Source organism: Meleagris gallopavo, chromosome 3, assembly GCF_905368555.1.
Source record: "Meleagris gallopavo chromosome 3, MGAL_WU_HG_1.1, whole genome shotgun sequence".
Classification (NCBI taxonomy): domain Eukaryota; kingdom Metazoa; phylum Chordata; class Aves; order Galliformes; family Phasianidae; genus Meleagris; species Meleagris gallopavo.
The window spans coordinates 90,124,428-90,145,349 of record NC_139406.1 but is presented as its reverse complement, the minus strand read 5'-3'; the positions used below and the strand labels follow the sequence as shown (position 1 = coordinate 90,145,349).

General features: G+C 39.7%; 1 protein-coding gene across 4 annotated transcripts in view; it reads left to right on the top strand.

Moving 5' to 3' along the window:
- The window catches only part of TRAPPC9 (trafficking protein particle complex subunit 9), a 467,199-nt gene that overhangs the window by 16,421 nt on the left and 429,856 nt on the right, over nucleotides 1–20,922 (top strand). For all 4 annotated transcript variants that reach the window (XM_085221735.1, XM_085221734.1, XM_085221737.1 and 1 more), the window contains 3 exons: nucleotides 926–1,051; nucleotides 6,477–6,693; nucleotides 8,518–8,661. In XM_085221735.1, coding sequence (XP_085077861.1) covers nucleotides 926–1,051; nucleotides 6,477–6,693; nucleotides 8,518–8,661 — 487 coding nt within the window. The remainder of the gene's footprint in view (nucleotides 1–925; nucleotides 1,052–6,476; nucleotides 6,694–8,517; nucleotides 8,662–20,922) is intronic.

Genomic DNA, 20,922 nt, shown 5'->3' with positions numbered 1-20,922 from the left:
TTGCCTCTCTACAATTTCACTTGCAAATAACAAATAATTTGGTCCTGTGGCTGTTCAACACAAGTGTATTTAGCTTTTGTCTGTCTGAGAACTACACATAGAAAGTAACTTGCTGTAGTGCTGAGGGAGCAGCACTTTCTGCATATTTTTCATGTTATCACTGAGCATAAGAAGCCTTCACAGCATCTTCTGAAATGGATTCACTCTCCAATATTTTGTTTTTGCTGATATCTCAAATGCATGAGAAAGTAATATATAACTGTGCTTTGGTGATGATTCTTGCATTTCATTCTGAGCTGTATTTCTCCCACTGAGTTCCAAACATGATAAACATATAAGAAAACCCAGAATGGTTTGTGACTGATGGTACTGTTATAACTAAAGATAAAACCGGAGCAGTAAAACTACAGTTCTGTTGGTACAGTTTCCTGTGCCATGTAATGTATTTTGTGTTAAGTAGAGAAGGCAAAATAATTTCCATTTACCTCGATAGAAGAATTTTAGGTGGTGAAGAAGAACTTAAAACTGAGCTGTCAAGCAGCTTTCAGCTTACATAGATATTGTATCGTGCAGGTAAAAATCATCACTTTGTTACAAACCTGCACATTAATTCCCCACATATCCAAGGTTATCCAAAATGATACCAATATTCCCAATTTTTCTCCTCATCTGAACTCTAAGATGTGAAACTGTGCAGCGTCTCAAAATGTGAGTGAAGAGGCTGAAAATGGTTGTTTTGCACAGTAACGTTTTAGATGACACCTTAATTTTCACTTGGTCACATGTTGATAATTTAATGGTGTAGTCACTATAGGCATTAGGGAGGGAATGGCAGGCTTTGGTAAGATGTGACAGCTGATCTGTGTGTTGAGAAGTACTTATCAAATCTAGTAGGTACCATACTTTAAGCTTGTCTCTCTTCAAGTACAAGAATGCAGGTGTCATCGAACTGGAAGCCTGCGTGAAGGCAGTGAGAGTCCTTGCAATACAGAAAAGGAGCATGGAAGCCTCTGAGTTCCTTCAGAATGCAGTTTATATCAATCTTCGCCAGGTAAGTGCAGAAAGTTCAATTAATTTTCTGTTCCTGCTTGAGATTACCCTCAAATGTGAAACTCAGTCACTTTTAGAAGACTCCAGTTTCTTTTCTGTATCACAGATGTGAAAACTGTCTACTACTTGCTTCTCATTCCCTTACTTCTCACCAGGGCTTGACTTCCTATGGTTTTCACATCTGTGAGTCTGGTTTAAGTAGGTGTTCAGAACTCATTAACAAACATGAGGACTTTGAGATTAGAGACTCTACTGATTCTCTCTCATGAAGACAAAACGTTCCATTGTTATTCCATTGAGTTGTGCTAGGGAAAAACAGCTGCTTAGGACAGCTCTCCTGTGATGGGTTTTTATTGCTTGATTGTAGCTTGTTCAGTGAAACAGAAAATCAGGAATGGTCTGTTGCACAGTCAGTTCAGAGTATAATAGTATCACTATTCAACTGCATTTTTATTATGCAGTGCCAGAATGCCAAATTAGAAAGGAATTTAGAGGAAGAAAAATACTTGGAACTGTGAGACCAGGAGGCAACATGTGAAGGAGAAAAGTGCATGCAGACCTTTCTTTTTCAGGGAAGAGTTGAACATTGTCATGTGTATTCAAAAGCAGCGTTTGGGTGGTTTCTGTACTTTGTAAGTACTTGCTTTAGAGGACTAGTTCAGCTTTTTACCACTTGATAGTATTCAAATAATAGATTTTCATAATGAAGAATGAATAGTGTGTTCTTGCAACTACGAGTTTGGCTCTGTGCGCAGTTCCTGCAGAGATTGTCACCGAATCACAGAGTCACCAAGGTTGGAAGAGACTTTGAAGATCACGCAGTCCAACCATATTATCCTGAGCCTCTCTAGTTAGACCTGAGTTCTGCTGATCTCGTTCATATACAGCTAAGCAGATGTCTGTACCACCACAAAACGAGCTGGTATCAATGTCTCGTGCCAGTGTCACTGCTTACCAAAAATGGCTGTGCTTGAAACAACTTGTTATAAGCTGTTAGCTGTCTCACTGTTTTTACTTTTCTGCTTGTTCTGGCTTGGTGAAACTAGCAGTTAAAATCCTCAGCATTGAGCTAAAGCCCAGATCAGGATGGCAAATTAATGAGAGAAGCAGAATAATTGATGTAATTTGAAGATAATTCTTTTGGTGGAATTCTGACTGCAGCTTTCAGAAACTCACCAGGAGATAATCTCCTTTGATCATTAAACCTAAAAATGCTCTCATTGTTTTCTAACCCAAGGAGAGGAGAATTTCATTAGTTAATAAACTCTCATATAAATCATGGGTTTTGTTACAGAGTGCCTAAACTGCTGCAATTTTTTCAGTGCTAAGGACCTTCTTAATTATGCAGTCTCCTTCCCTGGCAGCTCTTTAGCCTGTAGCCTTTAACATAGGCTGCCAGTATTTTTGTGAAGCCACTGTGCCTATATTTTTCCCTGGTTGCTCTTGCATTGTCATTCTCTTGGCCTGCAAGCTTAGGTGTTGCTTAATGTTGTGTTTATTATGGAAGTAATTACCATCATTGGGAGGATCCCTTGTTTTCCTCCTCCATCCCATTAAGTTGTAAATTTCAGAGCAAAAAAAAAAAAAAAAAGCAGAATTTAGTAAATGACAAAGTATATAATGCATTCAAATAGCTGCTAAGTTATACAGAAGCACAAAGTTTGGCAGCCAGTCAGAATGCAGCACCTGTCCTGATCAAACCTTGCTCACAAATAGAAACAACTGTGAGTTTGAGAAGGTCCTTGGGAAAAGCAAGTAGAGAAGAAACGTGATGAGAAGGCATCCTTGTTTCTGCCACCTGCTGCATAGGAGACAACAAATAAATCTGGGCAGTCTGGAAGCCCCACTGCTTCTCTTACCAGCCAGCTGCTGCTCTGATTCCTTCTTCTTTAATTCTTCCATAAAGTTACTTTGATGTAAGGCATCAGCTATTGACCCTGCAGATGCATCTTTGTATATGTAAAGCAGAAAAACAAACAGGGAACTGTGTTTTCCTCTTGCAGGTAGGTAGAACATCAGCACAACCAATATCAGATAGCAGAAAAACACAGAATAAAGTGTGTGTGTCTGATGGAGAGGAAAACTGATTTCTTTCCACATGTATTTGATCTCCTCAGTCTTGTAAAATTATGTAATGAGTCTTCTGATTTTAAGAGGGCTCCAGGGTACTGAGACTTATCTTTGCATCCAATTACGAAGAATGAATTGTAACTGCCAATTACAAAGGAAGTGAGATTACAAAAGTTTACTTTAATGTACTTAGGAATAATCAAAAATCATGTAACAAGCTTCTCTCCTGAAAGCTTACAGAATCACACAAAGGCCCAGGTTGGAAGGGACCTCAAGGATCATGAAGCTCCAACCCCCCTGCCACATGCAGGGCCACCAACCTCCCCATTTAATTAATACTAGACCAGGCTGCCCAGGGCCCCATCCAACCTGGCCTTGAACACCTCCAGGGATGGGGCATTCACAACCTCTCTGGGCAGCCTGTTCCAGCACCTCACCACTCTCTCTGTAAAGAACTTCCCCCTGACATCCAACCTAAATCTTCCCTCCCTCAACTTAAGATCATTTCCCCTTGTTCTGCAGTCATCTACCCTTTCAAAGAGTTGAGAGCTTACCTTAAAACAAGCCTGATAAAAAGCTTTCTCATTTGTTTGGATAGTAAATTACAGCCTTTACAGTTGTGGTTGCTGACTTGATTTGCTGTAACAATCAAATGAAAATTAATTAGCTAGAAAAGATGCTTTGCTTTAGGTGTTGGCTGTTTTGCATCCGTGTCTTAAACTTGTACAGATTTACGAAGCTAGGAAAGGTATTTGTGATGCTGCACTGATAGTGTGCTGAATGCGCACAGTCCTCCCTGAAGTAATTAGTTGGTGTATCAGTGTGGGGTTGTTTTCTTGTTTCTTTTAAGCCCTTGAGTGTTGACACTGACACTGACCTATTTGTGCTGAGGGAAAACACAGTTTTGGTGTTTCTGTTGTGACAGTGAAGCATAGCTTTCTGCAACTGCAAAAAATAAATGTGAGTAGCTTTGAGCGACAAGTGGTGTCAGTGTTGAAAACTTACTCAAATAAGGTAAAAATAAAAACTTCAAGAGAATTTGTTGCCTCTCAGCTGTTTCCAATCAGTGTGCGCTCACATCTGTAAAGCTATTATGGCCTTCTATCAGGGAGTGTAAGGACATGACAAGGAATAATGGCTTTTAAGCTAGAAACCAATAGGTTTAGCTTTGATATCAGTAATTCTTCACTGTGAGGGTGGTGAAGTGCTGCCCAGCTGTGCATGCCCCAACCCTGCAAATGCTCAGGGCATTGGATAGGGCTTTTAGATACCTGATCTGGTGGAAGATGTCCATGCCCATGGCATGGGGCTGGAGCTGGGTGGTCTTTAGGGTCATTTCCAGCCTGAGCTATTCTATGATTCTGTGATTCTCTTCCCATCTTAGCAATTTAGTTTTCCAGACGTGTGTAAATACTGACAGTATTTTGTATTTGAGAATTAGTTTTGATAACTTATTTAAGCTTTTCTGACTCTAATAATTGATCAAAATGCCCTTTTCAATTCTGCTGTCATTTGTTGTTTTTAAAATTACATAAATAGGGGGGAAAAGAAATTGGAGCAGCTTCTCTGCCTGAGTGGGTGAAATAATGTAAAAGCTCATGTTCTTTCTGAATGCTAGCTTTTCAAGATTCTGATAAACTGTTCTTAAACTGATCTGTATTTTATTTTTGTGCCGCCTTTTCTTTCCAGCTGCATTTTCAGCTTGGTACAATTGCCTTTTTACTGCTCCTGTTACAGGATTGATCTGTTCTGTGGTTGTGCTGTGGGTTTGCATTGTGCAGTCTTATGTTGTAGGGAAGTAGCAACTTCAGCTTCAGAAGTTGTCTGAAGCTTGCCAGAATGATTTGCTAGTCTGTCTGTGTCTCTGGATCTTTTGAACTACCAGGATTTGAGCTGTCAGATAAGGTCATGATGCTCTCTGAAAACTCCCAAGCTTCTTTGAGCATTCTTTGTGACACAGCCCCAATTTTAGTAGTGACTTACAGAAACAGTTTTCTCACGATTTTGTAATGATGTCAGCATTTATGTGATTAAAAAATGTTTTGAAGCTTTATAATTATTTCTGTAAAAGTCATTAGTGTACCTATAATCTTCTGACATTCAAGGTCTGAAAGTGCCTGCAATTATTGGAACAGGCTGCCCAGGGAAGTGATGGAGTCACTGTTTGTGGAGGTTTTATAGAAGTGTGTAGATGTGGCAGTGATGGCATGGCTTAGTGAGCGTGGTGATGATAGATTGATGGCTGGACTGGGTGAACTTTGTGGTTTTTTCCAACCTGTATGATTCTATGTCATTAAACAAAGAATTGAGATTGTTGCATTCCGTTTTGAAGAATGATGTGCAGAAATTCTGGTTTGTGTCCATCAATGTTATTTTTTCTATGAACTTTGTCATTATAAATGCCTGTAAAGCTGTTAACATACATTGCAGAGTAACTCATAGTAATATTTGGTATTGCTTTTGTTTGTGCATGTTCGGTATCGTGCACTAGGTGTCACCATTGATCCATTTTGAGAACTCTACTTGTTACTGGATCACAGAATCGCAGAATGGCCTGGGTTGGAAAGGACCACAATGATCATCTAGTTTCAACCTCCTGCTATGTGCAGGGTCGCCAACCACCAGACCAGGCTGCCCAGAGCCACATCCAGCCTGGCTTTGAATGCCTCCAGGGATGGGGCATCCACAACCTCCTTGGGCAACCTAACTCTCATTCATCATGGGGAAGGAGAAATTGCATGGGCCCTGTGCAAATATACTGGCAAGCTACATTAGCACATATTGGTGGCTCACCAAGTTTGTTTGTACTTGAAACCTAATGGGGCTTAACCTTTCACTGAATTCTGCTCCATTTGTTGACAGCTTGCATAGGTATGGTATCATGGTAGGAATATTTTGTGATTTATGAGATCAGAGACTCATAAAAACTGAGAGTTTAGGTTTACTCTTGAAGTGGTTCAAACATTTAATTTGATAAATCAGTTGTTTTTGGAAGCGGTGTATTTTTGTGTTCTTATTGTGCACCTGCGTGTCATGCTAAGTATCACCCATAAAGTATGATACTCTTAAGCTATTTTTAGCTGTTTTGCCTAAGTTATACTTCATAGTACTGATAACTACCTAAGTTGTTCAGAAAATGCATCCTTGCTGTACTTGTTAGCTGAACTTCTGAAGCAAGCTGAAGATTTCCTGGCAGCAGGGGTTGGCATGACTGGCTGTGTGCAAACATGCTGGCCTTCTGTGGTAGAGATGCCTATTACATTTTTTCTTTCTTTTTTTTTGTGTTACTCAGTAACATCCTTGAAAACTGTCTTGAATTAAAAACAGTTCCATTTTCTCTTCCTTTTCAATTTCAGCTCTCAGAAGAAGAAAAAATCCAGCGTTACAGCATCCTTTCGGAGCTGTATGAACGAATTGGTTTTCACCGCAAGTCTGCTTTTTTCAAGCGTATCGCAGCAATGCAGTGTGCAGCACCCAGCATACCAGAGCCTGGATGGAGGGCCTGCTACAAATTGCTTTTGGAAACTCTCCCTGGCTATAGTTTATCATTGGATCCTAAAGATTTCAGCAAAGGTAAATGTCTCTGGGGGAGCATGCGTTTGCTTACGGTGTCACTCAGGTGGATTTATATTACTAACTTCCTTGAGAAATGTCAAATAAATCCCAAATCCTTTACCTATCCAAAATGAATTGTGGCAAACAGAGTAGCCCTTCAAAACAGCACCTTTGCTTTTTGCTGGTGTTGCTTTTGATAGTTTGGAATTTCTGAGAGCTGCTGCTGAACATATTGCTGCGTTCCTCTGTTTGTAGCAAATGTGTTTTATTAATGAGAGCTTCTCTTCTACTGCTTCAGAATGTCTTTGTGATTTTATGCTTGTCAGTACAAGAAAGGTCATTTTATTTCAGTGTATTTTTTAATTATGTGCTTTCAGCTTTGTGTTTGAGAAATTGTATTCATTTTGGTACGGCTTATAATCAGAGAATGAAAGATTCTTTTACACTTTTATACATAGACACACTCATACAAATATAGATGTAATTACGTGTGTGTGAGTATGTGTGGTTGCATTTGTATCTGTAAGGTCAAATATGTCATGTTTCTCCACAGATTAAATCAATTTGATATTATCTATAAGATTAGCTTTTAAATATTTAAACAATTTTAGGTGCTATTTATCTTTTGAATTGATGTTTTTTTGCACTGATTAAAAATAAAGAAAAACCACAATAACAATCCAACAAAGCAAAACCAGCTCATAATAACAGGTGGCTATTCCTATAGCTGCTAAGTACTGTCTTTGCTTTCTGCAAGCTTTTTTTATACTGTCTGCCACTATTCTTCAGGTAAGCTATATTTGAACATGTGTTGGCTGCTCCAAAAGTAGTGCCTCCTATTTATTTCCATGGACCCTGGAGGAAGTTTTTCACACAGAAGGTGGTGACACACTGGAACAGGTTGCCCAAGGAGGTTGTGGATGCCCCATCCCTGGAGGCATTCAAGGCCAGGCCGGATGTGGCTCTGGGCAGCCTAGTCTGGTGGTTGGTGACCCTGCACGTAGCAGGGGGGTTGAAACTAGATGATCATTGTGGACCTTTTCAACCCAGGCCATTCTATGATTCTGTGATTCTATGATCATTTGATAGAGTCAATTCTCATTTACAAAACACTGTTTTTCAGCTTAGTCACTACCATTTCCTCATTTGTGTGGATGAGTTGGTTCACACTCTTCATTTTATGGTGTGACAGCTTCGTCTGGTGGCTGTCAGGAACGTGCCTTGTCTTTCACGTCACTTCCTGAAGCCACTGCTGAAATGCACCACCCACCATTCAGCATTGATGAATGCAATGGGTGCCATTTTTTTTCACATGGAGGAATTCAGTTCCACACCTTTGCTTCATATGCACTTCTATGTCAGATGCCATTTTGTCAGACTTCCCCTCTACCTCCATCAGCTGCATGGCAACAGAATGTAACAAAATATTGGCATGGCTTGGGCTTTAGACAGATTTAGGAAGTGCTAAGTTTGGATGAAAATTAAGTTTTTTGCACGAAATCTCATATGAATTTCTGGTTCTAAAAGTTCAAAAATTGTGCACTATTTTTTCTTTACGGGAAGTGTTAACCTTATTTTCTGAATCCCAATGATAAATATAGACAGTAGACAAGAATATAGAACAAAAATTGCTTTACATTTGAAAACAGAAGGAAATCCAAAGATCTTGTTTTTCCTATCATTTTGAGTTCAAGCTCTGGGTTTTGTAATTATTGGTTCCTTTGGGTGATCTTTCTGTATCATTAAGTTACTGCTTAATATATACAGGAAACCAAATAAAATTGTTTATTTTATGACTTCTGCATTAAGAATAAATAAATTAAATGACTGTTTGCTTTGTAGGAACTCATAGAGGATGGGCTGCGGTGCAGATGCGTTTGCTTCATGAACTAGTATATGCTTCAAGAAGAATGGGCAATCCTGCTCTATCCGTCAGGCATCTGTCTTTCCTTCTCCAGACCATGCTGGATTTTCTTTCTGATCAAGGTATGATTTTTAAAGAAGTTATCTGTGCTTTATTATGTACTGCTTTTGAACTGTACTTCATTTGAGAAGTAGTGGAGAGGACAGAAATTAGAGGATTATGTGCATTGTGTAGCTGTTTGCTGGCAATCAATCAAGTATCCAGTGTTGTTAATTTCAAATATTGCAGTATTCTGATCTTAATATATAGCATCTAACTAAAACTTTCTTAAATGTTTTCTATCTGCAAATTGACTGCTTCAGTGCTTGATTTCCTCTGTAAATATTAGGTGTGTGATTGGAGAACGATAATTTGTGTTGTGGATTAAAAAAATAAAAAGCATCATTAGAAAATGCTAGCAGCAGTGAAGAGATTGAGAGTAATTGGGAAAGAAAAGCAGAGTCTGCTGTAGTTCTGCTGTGGGTTTTCTGATGAAACTTTGATGGAGTGGATGAGCAGCTGTAAGAGACTCTGGAACACAGGTGATCTTCTCTTTGTCAGTCAAAGGAAAATACCTTGAAAGTACCACTTGGACCTGGTGGATCAATGCATTGTTGCAGGACTGGAGTCATAGAGAAACCTGTCTGCTGGGAACTGCTTGGATCCATCTGCAAGAGGAGGGGAGGAGCACTTTCACCGGAGAAAGCTTGAAAGTTGCCACGGGAGGGGAAACTTAGTTCACCCAACTCTTAAGAAGAGCAGGAAAGAAGATCCGGAGAATTTTAAGACTGTCAGTCTGACCTTGGTACCTGGGAAGTTTATAGAGCAGATGTCACATTTGGAAGAATCAAGTGATCACATGCAGCCAGCATGGGTTTACGAAAGGCAGATTCTACCTAACTTGATCATGTTAATTATAAGATTAACCACTCAGTAGATGAGGAAAGGGCTGTGAGTATCATTTACGTCAAGTTTGGTAAAGTATTTGATGCAGTTTTCCACAGTATATCCTGGAAAAACTGTTTGCTCATGGCTTGGACAGGTCTCTCTCCTCAGGTGGCAAGTGATCTAAAGCTGAAGGTCTGAAGTTGTGTCGGGGGAGGTTCAGGCTGGACGTTAGGAATAATTTCTTCATGGAGAGTGTGGTCATGCATTTGACAGGGACTGTTCAGGGAAATAGTGCTGTCCCCATGTCTGGAGGCATTTAAGAGAGGTGTGGACGTGGTGTCTGTGGACGGGCTGTAGCCATGGGACTTGGTATCATTAGATGGATGGTTGGACTTAATCTTCAAGGAAGGTTTCTTCCAATCTAGATGATTCTGTTGGAAAGCATGTTGGAAAGATGTTTTTGATGGAAATTGAATTCAGCATGTTTTTCTCTCTTTATTGCTTTTAATAACAGGCAAATGTCACTCCTTGGTGACTTCTGCAGCAAACGTTTTGCTGGGAGCCTATTAATAAATTCCCTTGTCTGTTTAGTGGATCAAATCAGTAATGGAGGAAGGAGAACTGATAAACTGAAATAAATTATCTGTCTGTAAATGTTACTTGCTGTTAAAAGGTCCTTTGATTTTTCTGGGCTCAAAAGGGAAGTTCCACTGTTGTTTTATTTCTTAAGGATGGAAAATTCCATTGAAGGCAAGGTTTTGAGCTGTTCCGTATATGTCCATCTATAATATTGCTAATCCCAAATCTTAAAAAAGTCCTAAGAACTTTTTTTTTATATTTGCCACTGGGTTTTGAATCTCCTGAATGTTGGCTGGATGTCAGGCTTCCTCTCTTTAAAATGATGTGGGTTTTTTTGTTTTTTTTTTATTTTTAATAGAACACACTTCCTATTTCATGGCTTGTAATTGGTGATATATGTTAAACACTACACTTAAATTTCAGGTAGTTACCAGCTCATCTTTATAAATAAAACTAATGGAAGTGAAAACTCCAAATGAAAGGAAACTGCCAGCTAAACATTTATCACTGGAACATAATCCAGCCCTTTTCTGTTTTGGGATTTGCTTCGTATGGGCAGAAAAGGAATATACCCTTACTCTAACTTGTTAATCTGATTCTATTCATTTGTTAGTTCAGCTGAGAAAATGGGACTTCAAGAGACAGAAAACCTTGATTTCATCTTTACTACAAGGAGAATTTAAAGGATGAGTTTGAAATTTAGTGGTTACAGTGAAAGATCTAATAATTAGAAGCTCTTGCTTCTATTCACAGAACACAAATATATTGTCAAAACTAGTTTGTGTTAAAACACAATTTTCTTGTATTTGAATTAATTGAATGACACTGATAATTATTTTAAAAACAGAACTTTTGTATATAATCACTGGGATTAGAATTTCCAACCATGAAGTCTGGCAAATCTGAATAAAAGTATCATCAAGTAAATGGGAGATGTCAGTCATTATTTTAACAACATGGAATTTGAGAATCTGATTTAAAACTAAGCTATTTCGGTATGTAAATCTGTAAAATGCAGTCTTCTGCTTAGCAAAAAGAGGTATCAAATTCTGCATTAAAGCTCTGTGATCTCAAGCCATTATGTTTTAGCAAGCCCTTAAGAATCACTCTTTCTTTAAATAAGAATTAAAATAGGCAATTGCAAAATTGCTCAGAATTCATTCTCTCTGTTATAATACTTTTTGAAGCATAATACTCTACAGTTCACATTGAATTTAATTTGGATAAGGTCAGATACTTGAAAAACAGTGGGGTTTTTGTTTGTTTGTTTTTTATTGACAGTATCAATAGTACTTAAGGATTGTAATTCTGTTGCCAACAAATGATTCTAAGGTGACCTATCTAATGGCTTACCTAAACACATGGTTACTTTGAAACAGCTGTTATTGGTGTGTGACCTACCATGCAGAATCCACTTACAGATAAGGTGTGTCTCTCAAACAGGTTTGGATTCTTTCAGGTTTTCAGTAGTTTTTCAACTCCATTATACCTGCTTCTTTGCTAACTTTTCTAGTGGCAAGGATGTAAGTGCACAGAAGTGATCTTTTCTCACTGTTCATGGTGTGGGATGAAATGCTTCATTCCTTCCTTGGTGAATTTCACTTCTTTAAACGCCATCAAAGTTACTTATTTGGGAAATATGTACACCTTTTAGTACTTTTTGTTATACCTCTACCATTAAAATCTACTGATTCTCTAATTATTTTTGTGCTTTTTAGACTTCTAATGAGATGATAAGCTTCACATTTGAGATCTCTGCTGATCTGTCTGTTGTGTACTTCCTTTATCGAGTGCAGTAGTTTAATTATTCTGCCTTTTGAATGTGACCTGAGCCCTCTTCGTAGCCTTTCAGTATTCTTCCAGCCAACTGCATTGTCAGCACAATTACTACTGCAGTATTAGTATGGCCTTCAGTGTCTCAACATTTCCATTCTTCTGCTCTTATCCTTCTCTGGATTAGGATGAATTACTTTTTTTAGTAACAGAAGCACATTGGTTAACTACTTAAAGAATGACAGCATGGCCTCTCATGTATGTATGTTGGCTTTTCAACACCAGAAGCAGAACAGTAGGCATCATGTAGTGCAGCGTCTTTCTGTGATGACCTTTGTCTTGAGTCTTCTCAGCTGTGGGCATCAGAGTCTTTCTGTGATGACTTTGTTTTTAGTCTTCTCAGATGGAACAGTGGCCAAAAATAAAAAGGCTGAGTTCCACAACTACGACTACAGAATGTCTTTTGGTCTGGAAGATAAGGTACACTGGTTGGTTCAGTTTTGTTGATCTAGTTAGCAAAACTTTCTTTGCTCCCTGAGTGTAAGGTTTAGAACAATTTTGGCTTATTTATCTTTCTACACATAGCATGATCAAACTTGTTTTAGCCCTATCAAACTGCAGAAGATATCATTGCAGATACCATTTAGATACAGACATGTCCTCTGCAGAGCTGTTGTTCTAGCCACTGTCATGGATTCACTCAAGTGTAGGAAATCTTTAGTGAAAATCTTAAGGCGCTTCTCTTCAACCCAAGGACAGATAAGTCCTGCATGTGATGAAGTGTTGAGGGGATCTCTTTGCCTTGGCTGGATATTTTCTCTTCAGAAGCAAACCTTATTAGCAGAGTTCATCAGTAACCATTAAGAGGAGTTTGTGTGTATGGATTTTCAGTTACAGTGTATATGATTTCTGTCTTCATAGAAGCACTGCAGAAGAAATACCATGGATTGGTGTTTTATTTCTTGATCAGGGACTGTTTTTATGGCTTATGTCAGACAGTGCCCTGCATGCCATGAGTGCCCATAGTCTGTAGAGCGATAGAAACATAGTTCTATCTAAGAAAAAAAGGCCTTGTTCCTTCGAGAGGTCCTGTATTGATTTTTCAAAACTATCACTAGTTGTTTAGATTTCATAGACATGATTCTGAGTCCCATGGTGCCGGGATTCTTTTCCTCTTGCAGTACTGGCTGTTACTTGGCAATTTGGAAGCACATGATGTGTTTATCTATGACATGCAAACCTTCAGGGTTTGTAAGTTTGGCTGTTTTCTCCTGAAAATAATTTCTCACTGTCCAGAAAATGCTTGTTCTCACACTGTGCTAAGATAATCTTCTGTGATAAGAATTTCTGCCAAAACTTAAGCTGAATTCTCTTTCAGTTCCTCTCATCCTTGAGTTGTGATGGACTTATTAGTGTTGGCTGGGCACAATCCAACTTTGATGGGCACCAGCACTTGATGCTTTGACAGCTTTGGGTTGTTGTAGTTGGAAGACCATGGACTGCATGATATCATCTACCTGGACTTCTGCAAAACATTTTGTGCTGTCTTATATGATATCCTTGTTGCCAAGATGGAGAAAAATGGATTTGATGGGTGGACCACTCTCTGGATAAGGAATTGGCTGAATGGTTGCATGCAGAGAGTTGCAGTCAGTGGCTTGATGTCCATGTGGAGACTGGTGATGAGTGGTGTTCCTCAGTGATTGGTGTTGGGACTGGTGTTATTTAACATCTTTGCAGGCAACATGGACAGTGAGATTGAGTGCACCCTCATCAAGGTTGCATAAAACACCAAGCTCAGTGGTGCAGTTGACACACTAGAGTAGACACACTAGATGCCATCCAGAGGGACAGGCTTGAGAGTTGGGCCCATGCCAACCTCATGGAGTTCAACAAGGCCAAGTATAAGGTCCTGCACCTGAGTTGGGACAATTCCAAGTACAGATACAAGCTGGGCACAGAATGGCTTGAAAGCAGCCCTGAGAGGAGAAGGATTTGGGTATGCTGGTTGATGAAAGATTCAACATGAGCCAGCAATATGCAGTTGCAGCCCAGAAGGCCAACACTATCCAGAGTTGCAGTGCTGTTCCCTTTCTTACCTGCTTAGAGACTGCAGTAGCAGGAATTCTGGAGAGCTTCAGTTCACGTTTTTTTCCTTTTTTAGTTTGAACTCCTCACTTGCCTTTGCTCCCCTGCTTGCTATTTTGCTTGCCTATTCCTGTAGTTCTCTCCCTTCCTCTCCACTTTTCCTCCTGTCCTTCATGTATAGGACACAAGCAGCAAGATAAGTGTTAGAAATAAAAACTTAGATAAACAAATAAGAATGCTTGGTTTTAACATACACAACTCTTTCAAGTTTAATTCTACTGTCAGAGAAGAGCAAGTACCACAGAAGTAAAGAAGCTAAATGGAAGAAATTTTACAGTGGCATATTTGCTAGTAGCACAGAGACCACTTCAGGAAGTTGTAGAATCTCAGTAAGGGCATTCTCCTACTTCTCCATTTAAGTAATTCCAAAAATGATGAAAAATGTGTGGCTGGTTAAACAAAATAAACAGCACAATTGGGGAAAATGGGATTACTCTTTAAAAGTGGGAGTTATGTTCAAAAATATACAAAGAAGAACACCAACCCTGACAAGTTATATGGGCAGAAGGGAAGCCTTAAGTACAAGAACGATTTTGAAGGGTAACTTGCTGTTGTTCTGCTGAAACATAGTTTTTTTTTAATTTGCAATTAATGGATTTTTGAAATTATGCTTATTCTCTATTTAAAACTGCAAATGGCAAATGAATCTCTGCATTTTTTTAAAGACTTCTATGTGGGATGGAAGTTCTAACTAAATGAAGTGACTGTCTTCAGTGTAGGTAACTGCATCCTGGTCATCCAAATGATCCAAGCTACCCCAGTGGCTTTTGTGACAAGATGCATCATTCCCTTTACACACAGTTAGCTAGCTCAGCCCTGACTGCCTGTCTGCCTCTTACCCCATCACTGAGACTTCTGTTGAAGGAATGGAAACAGAGTTTCAGTCTTTGAACCCATCTGGAATTCAGTAAGTTATAAAAAACTGTAATAAATAATAGTAGGCACATGTAATAGGTGGAACATCTTTGAAGTGTGACTTCTTTCTTTTCAAGGAATGGTGGAACACTTACATGACTATGATTCAGCTAATATGGCATTCCTGGATGCCAACAAGAACCCCTTTTTGGGCATTGATTTTTTTAGTGGTTGTAAGAGAAAGGAAAGAAACAAGTGATTGAGGTTATGGTGTGAAGGAAAGAATGGAATCAAGTGGGGTAGGCTTCTGCTTTTTGACACAGTTGTAAGCTGTTAGGAAACTGGCAGTAATGGTTTATAAGTAATAGCAGTTTTCTGCTGAGCCAGTGTTATTTAGAAGTTTCTAGGGTAGTTCTGATTGGAATATTGTGTTTCTTGAGAGTGGAAAATAAGAGGTACTGTATTGGAAACCTCTGAGAAGGTCTGCTTATGCTGTAAATAGTTTCAAGAAATCAATTCTCTGAAGTGTGTGTAATGTAGGCACCAACTGTTTTGCTCTACAGCTTCTCTCCTTTTGTGCTGCAGCAGTCGTTCATATAGACGTGGCCTGTCAGTAATTCACAGTCTTTTATACTTGTAAAGAATGTTGTTCCTTAATACTATATTTAATTTAGGACAGCATTTCCCCTAGGATCCTTTACAGTACATAAATTAATTTTTAGAAGGATAAAAGTTATTGATTTCAAGGGCTGAAAAGAATGAAACTTTAATCAGACTGAACAGAAATTATGATGGAAATTAAATTGATGCATGCTTCTGAGTTGAGGTAAGGTTTACTTAACTGACATTACTGAACTAGTTTTAATGTGCTGCATTGTATTTTGGTTGACAAAGTGCCTGCAAGATGTATTTGTGTAACCAGTAAATCTTTTAAATGTTTGGTCTTAGAAAGTTAAAATTAACTGATTTCAGGATGGAAATGTGCAGTATAATTTCAGAGGGAATATTAACAGCAGCATGGTAGATTCTTAGCCATTAGACAGGAATATTTTTACAGTTTCAGCGTAATTCCATATCTTATCTTGTATATATGTGTGTATATATATAAATGTAGTTGACCAGACCTATCACCTCATGTTTGATAGCCATGACACCCGGTAATGAGTGGTGTCCGCCAGGGGTCTGTCTTGAGACCAGTGCTCTTTAACATCTTTATCAATGACATCGATGACGGAATCAGCTGAGTGGTGCGGTTGACACGGTGGAAGGAAGGGATGCCATTCAGAGGCAGACTTGAAAGGTGGGCCCAGCTGAACCTGATGAGGTTCAACATGGCAAAGTGCAGAGTTTTGCACTTGGGCCGGAGGAATCCCAGGCATCTATACAGACTGGAAGGAGCGGTCCTTGAGAGCAGCCCTCCAGAGAAGAATCTGGGGGTCTTGAAAGATGAAAAGCTTAAAATGAACCAGCAGTGTGCTCTTGCAGCTCAGAAAGCAAATGGTATTCTGGACTCCATCAGAAGAAGGGTGGCCAGCAGGGACAGGGAGGTGATTGTCCCCCTCTACTCTGCTCTTGTGAGGCCCCATCTGCAGTACTGCGTCCAGGTCTGGAGCCCCCAGTACAAGAAAGACAGGGAGCTGTTGGAGAGGGTCCAGAGGAGAGCCACAAAGATGATCAGGGGACTGGAGCACCTCCCCTACGAAGACAGGCTGAGGGAGCTGGGCTTGTTCAGCCTGGAGAAAAGAAGGCTGTGGGATGACCTCATTGCAGCCTTTCAGTACCAAAAGAGAGCTTACAAACAGGAGGGGAATCAACTCTTTGAAAGGGTAGATAACTGCAGGACAAGGGGAAGTGGTTTTAAGTTGAGGGAGGGAAGATTTAGGTTGGATGTCAGGGGAAAGTTCTTTACAGAGAGAGTGATGAGGTGCTGGAACAGGCTGCCCAGAGAAGTTGTGGATGCCCCATCCCTGGAGGTGTTCAAGGCCCAATTGGATGGGGCCCTGGGCAGTCTGGTCTAGTATTAAATGTGGAGGTTGGTGGCCCTGCATGTGGCAGGGGGTTGGAGCTTCATGATCCTTGAGGTCCCTTCCAATCCTGGCCGTTCTGTGATTCTGTGACGCAATGTTTGAATGAAAATGTATGTTTATAAAAAAAGAAAAGCTTGAATGTAAATGGTTTCTGACTTATTGCAATAGGAGTTCTCTGAAGTAGGAGAAAACTTCTTAGAAGCCACTTATCTTACACATCATGGTTCTTTGCAAAATCAGATAAATAGGACATGGATATGCACCATACATAAGCCAACTGACCACATTGTTTTTTTTTTTCCCCGTGACTCTTCCATCTCTCTTGCAGTACTGCAAAGAGTAATAATGCATGCTGCTTTTAAGTTTTCCAGTACGAGGTAAGCATAAAAGTGAATCAGGTGAATGATATTTAGAATTTGTTGTAAGATACGTTCTTTATGTTTCAATTTTGCTGGTTTTGGTCTAGTTCTGTTTTGTTCAGTTCTGTGCTGTAAATCTTCAGCACTATTACATGCTCCTGGTGCTGGGAGTTTTATCTGGAATGCTGCATATTTTAAAATCTTTTTTTTTATTCAATACAGAATAGTAACAGGAGGCTAAAACTCTTTGGGCTTATTTTACTCATTCATAAGCTCACTCTGCAGTTGATGTTTTCTAAAGCAGCTGGCTTATTAAATAACTAAACTCTAGAACAGCTTTTTCAAAAAGATGTAATTTATTTTCATGAAATTTATGTCTTTTGGGCTATTCTGAAACTTAAGATTGCTGAGAGGAAAAGTGAAATGCCAGTAGAATGTAATCAGTTCCAAATAATCTGCATTTCCTTCTGTGATTGAATACGCTGGTTTAGATGGTAATTCAGTGAATTTATCAATTACAAAGTGGAATAAATACATGAGATTGAGTAAACTAGTAACGAAGTCACCAAAAGGAATAAAATTTTTTTCTGTAGCACAAAATATGAAGACTGACACTTGAAGTCAATGTTATATGAAGGACTAGTATAAGATAAATAAGATTAACAGTGGTTCAAATTGTGTAGTATTACAAAAAACAAACAAAAATCTTTTACAGTTTACCTCACCTTAGTCTTCAGTTCAGAGTTCAGTGTGTGTTAGACTTGTTGATAAGGCACAGAAAAAATCTCTAGGCTTTACCTTATCAAAATTCTTAAGAGAAACAGGAAATCGGTCATTAAAACTTGCAAGCTCGTTTAAAGTAATTCATAAATATAATGAAGTTTTCAGACTGTACCACAGAATTCACATCTTTATGGGCAGTTTACTTGGCCTGGCCTGATGGCACGTGTGTCTCACCTGTCTCAATGCGGGAAGTGAATCCTAACCCAGGAGCTGGCAGGTCCCACTGAGAGGGCTTTAAACCAAATCTGAAGGGATGAAGGGTTAAAGCGTGGCTTGCTAGAGATGAGCCTGAGGGAACCTCCTGTGGAAGAAAGGTTGGCAACCTGTAGAGAATACAAAGAAGCTGTTAAGACATGCAGGGAGAAAATTAGAAATGCAAAAGCTCAGCTTGAACCCAACTTGGCCACTGTAGTAAAAGAGAATAAAAACCTTTTTAATAAATATTTTAACGGTAAGAAGAGAGCTAAGGAGAATCTTCATCCTTTAGTGGATGCGGTGGAGAATGTGACCACTGAGGATAAGGAAAAAGGCCGAGGTTCTGAAAGCCTTCTTTACGTTTGTCTTTAAAAGTCAGACTAGTTATCCTCAGGGTAGTCGACCTCCTGATCTGGAAGTCTGAGATGGGAAGCAGAATAAATCCCACAAGATTCAGGTGGATACAGTTTGAGAATTAATACTTCACCTGGACTGTCACAAGTCCATGTGGCTGGATGGGATCCATGTGGAGATGCTGAGGGATCTAGAAGAGGTGATTGCCAAGGTGCTTTCCACCATCTATCAGTGCTCCTGGTTAACAAGAGAGGTCTGAAAGGATTGGAAGCTTGCCAGCATGACCCCCATCTACAAGAAAGGTCATAAGGAGAATCCAGGAAACTACAGGCTTATGACTTGCCTGGTGGATGAGGGAAAGGCTGTTGATGTAATCTACCTAGATTTTAGCAAAGCATTTGATCCTGTCTCCCACAGTATTCTCATTGAAAAGCTGGCAGCCTGTGACTTGGACGGATACACTCTTTGCTGGATAAAGAACTGGCTGGATGGCTGGGCTTAGAGAGTGATGGTGAATGGAGTTAAATCCAGCTGAAGATTGGTGAGGAGTAGTGTTCCCCAGGGGTCGGTATTGAGACCTGTCCTGTTTAGTATCTTTACTGATGATCTGGAAGAGGGGATTGGGTGCACCCTCAGAAAGTTTGCAGATGACACCAAGTTGAGACAAAATGTTGATCTGCCTGTCAGGTAGGGCCTTCAGAGGGATCATGGCCAGGCTGGATCAAGGGGCTGAAGCCGTTGGGATGAAGTTCAACAAGACTGAGTGCCACATCCTGCACTTTGGCCACAACAACCCTAGGCAGCGCTACAGGCTTGGGGCGGAGTGGCTGGAAGACTGTGTAGAGGAGAAGAACCCGGGAGTGTTGGTCAGTGTTTGGTAGAATGTGAGCCAGCAGTATGCCCAGGTGACCAAGAATACCAATGGCATTCTGGATTGTATCAGAAATAGTGTTGCTAGCTGGAGCAGGAAGGTGATCATCCCACCATACTCAGAACTGGTGAGGCCACATCTCAAGCATTATGTTCAGTTTTGGGCCCCTCAGTACAAGGAAGACATTGAGGACCTGGAGCGTGTTCAGAGAAGGGTAGCAAAGCTACGAGGGGTCTGGAGCACAAGTCTTATGAGGACCAGCTGAGGGAACTGGGATTGTTCAGTCTGGAGGATTCCCAGGGAAGACCTTATTGCTTCCTACAGTTCTCTGAAAGGAGGTTGTGGCAAGGTAGGGGTTGGTCTCTTCTCCCAGGTAACTAGCAAAAAGATGAGAGAGAATGGCCTCAAGTTGCACCAGGAGAGGTTCAGCTTTGATATTAGAAAAAACTTCTCTGAAAGAGTGGTCAGGTGCTGGAATGGGCTGCCCAGGGAGGTGGTTAAGTCACCATCCCTGGAGGTGTTCAAGAAACTTGTAGATCTGGTACTAAGGAACACTGTTTAGTGGGCACCACTGGCAGCAGGTGGGTGGTTGGACTAGATGGTCTTAGAGGTCTTTACCAACCTTAATGATTCTGTGATTCTTTAAACAATTAAACTGTCCTTTTCTCAGGAAAGGGGAGTCTCTTTATATCACTAATGGAGATATTAAAACTTTGAGTTATGTTGACTCTGTCTTTGCAGGACAGTATAGTAGGGAAAAAAGGACCTACAGAAATTGGTGTGTTGTTACCTTCCGTCTCTCTATGTTTCTTCTACCTAAAATACAAATTGAGAAATAAGTGTGTATAAGAATTATGCCGTTGTATCTGTTAGTATTTACAAAACCTGCTTTGTCCTTAATTTTTATATTGTTATGCAAGTTATCTTTGTATATTTTGCTACACTTCATGTTAAGGTGGATCTTCTGGTATTTCTTAACATAGAATATAACCAATATTTCTCAGTGGATGACACATTGGTTTTGTACGTGCAAAATATATTTTGATATGTTGTTCAAACTGCAGACGTCTGAAGTTACCTCAGTGACAACAGAGAACTAAATACTAAAATTTTAATGTCATTTTTGTGAACTCTGACTTCAACTGTGTCAATTTTTCATGAGATTTTATCTAAAAGCATTTTTATGCTAGGTGTGAATTTCAAACTCACTGTGGCATAATATTATACATTTTATATAACTGTTAGGGATCCTGTAATAAAAGACCATTGTACGTTTAACTATCTCCATTCTTTTTTCCTCTGTGATGCTGTTCAAAAGCAGGCAATGTTATTCTTACGCAGACAACGCTTCTGTATTTTGTCTGTATCGAATACGTTTGCTTCTTTTCCTCCACTCCTCCAAACTTAGGAGTAAAGGCAATCATTTCTCTTTCAAAGGTGAACTCTTACACAGCACATAACTGAATCCCTTTGCACTCATTATTGTATAGATGGAGCCACTTAGCTGCTGGC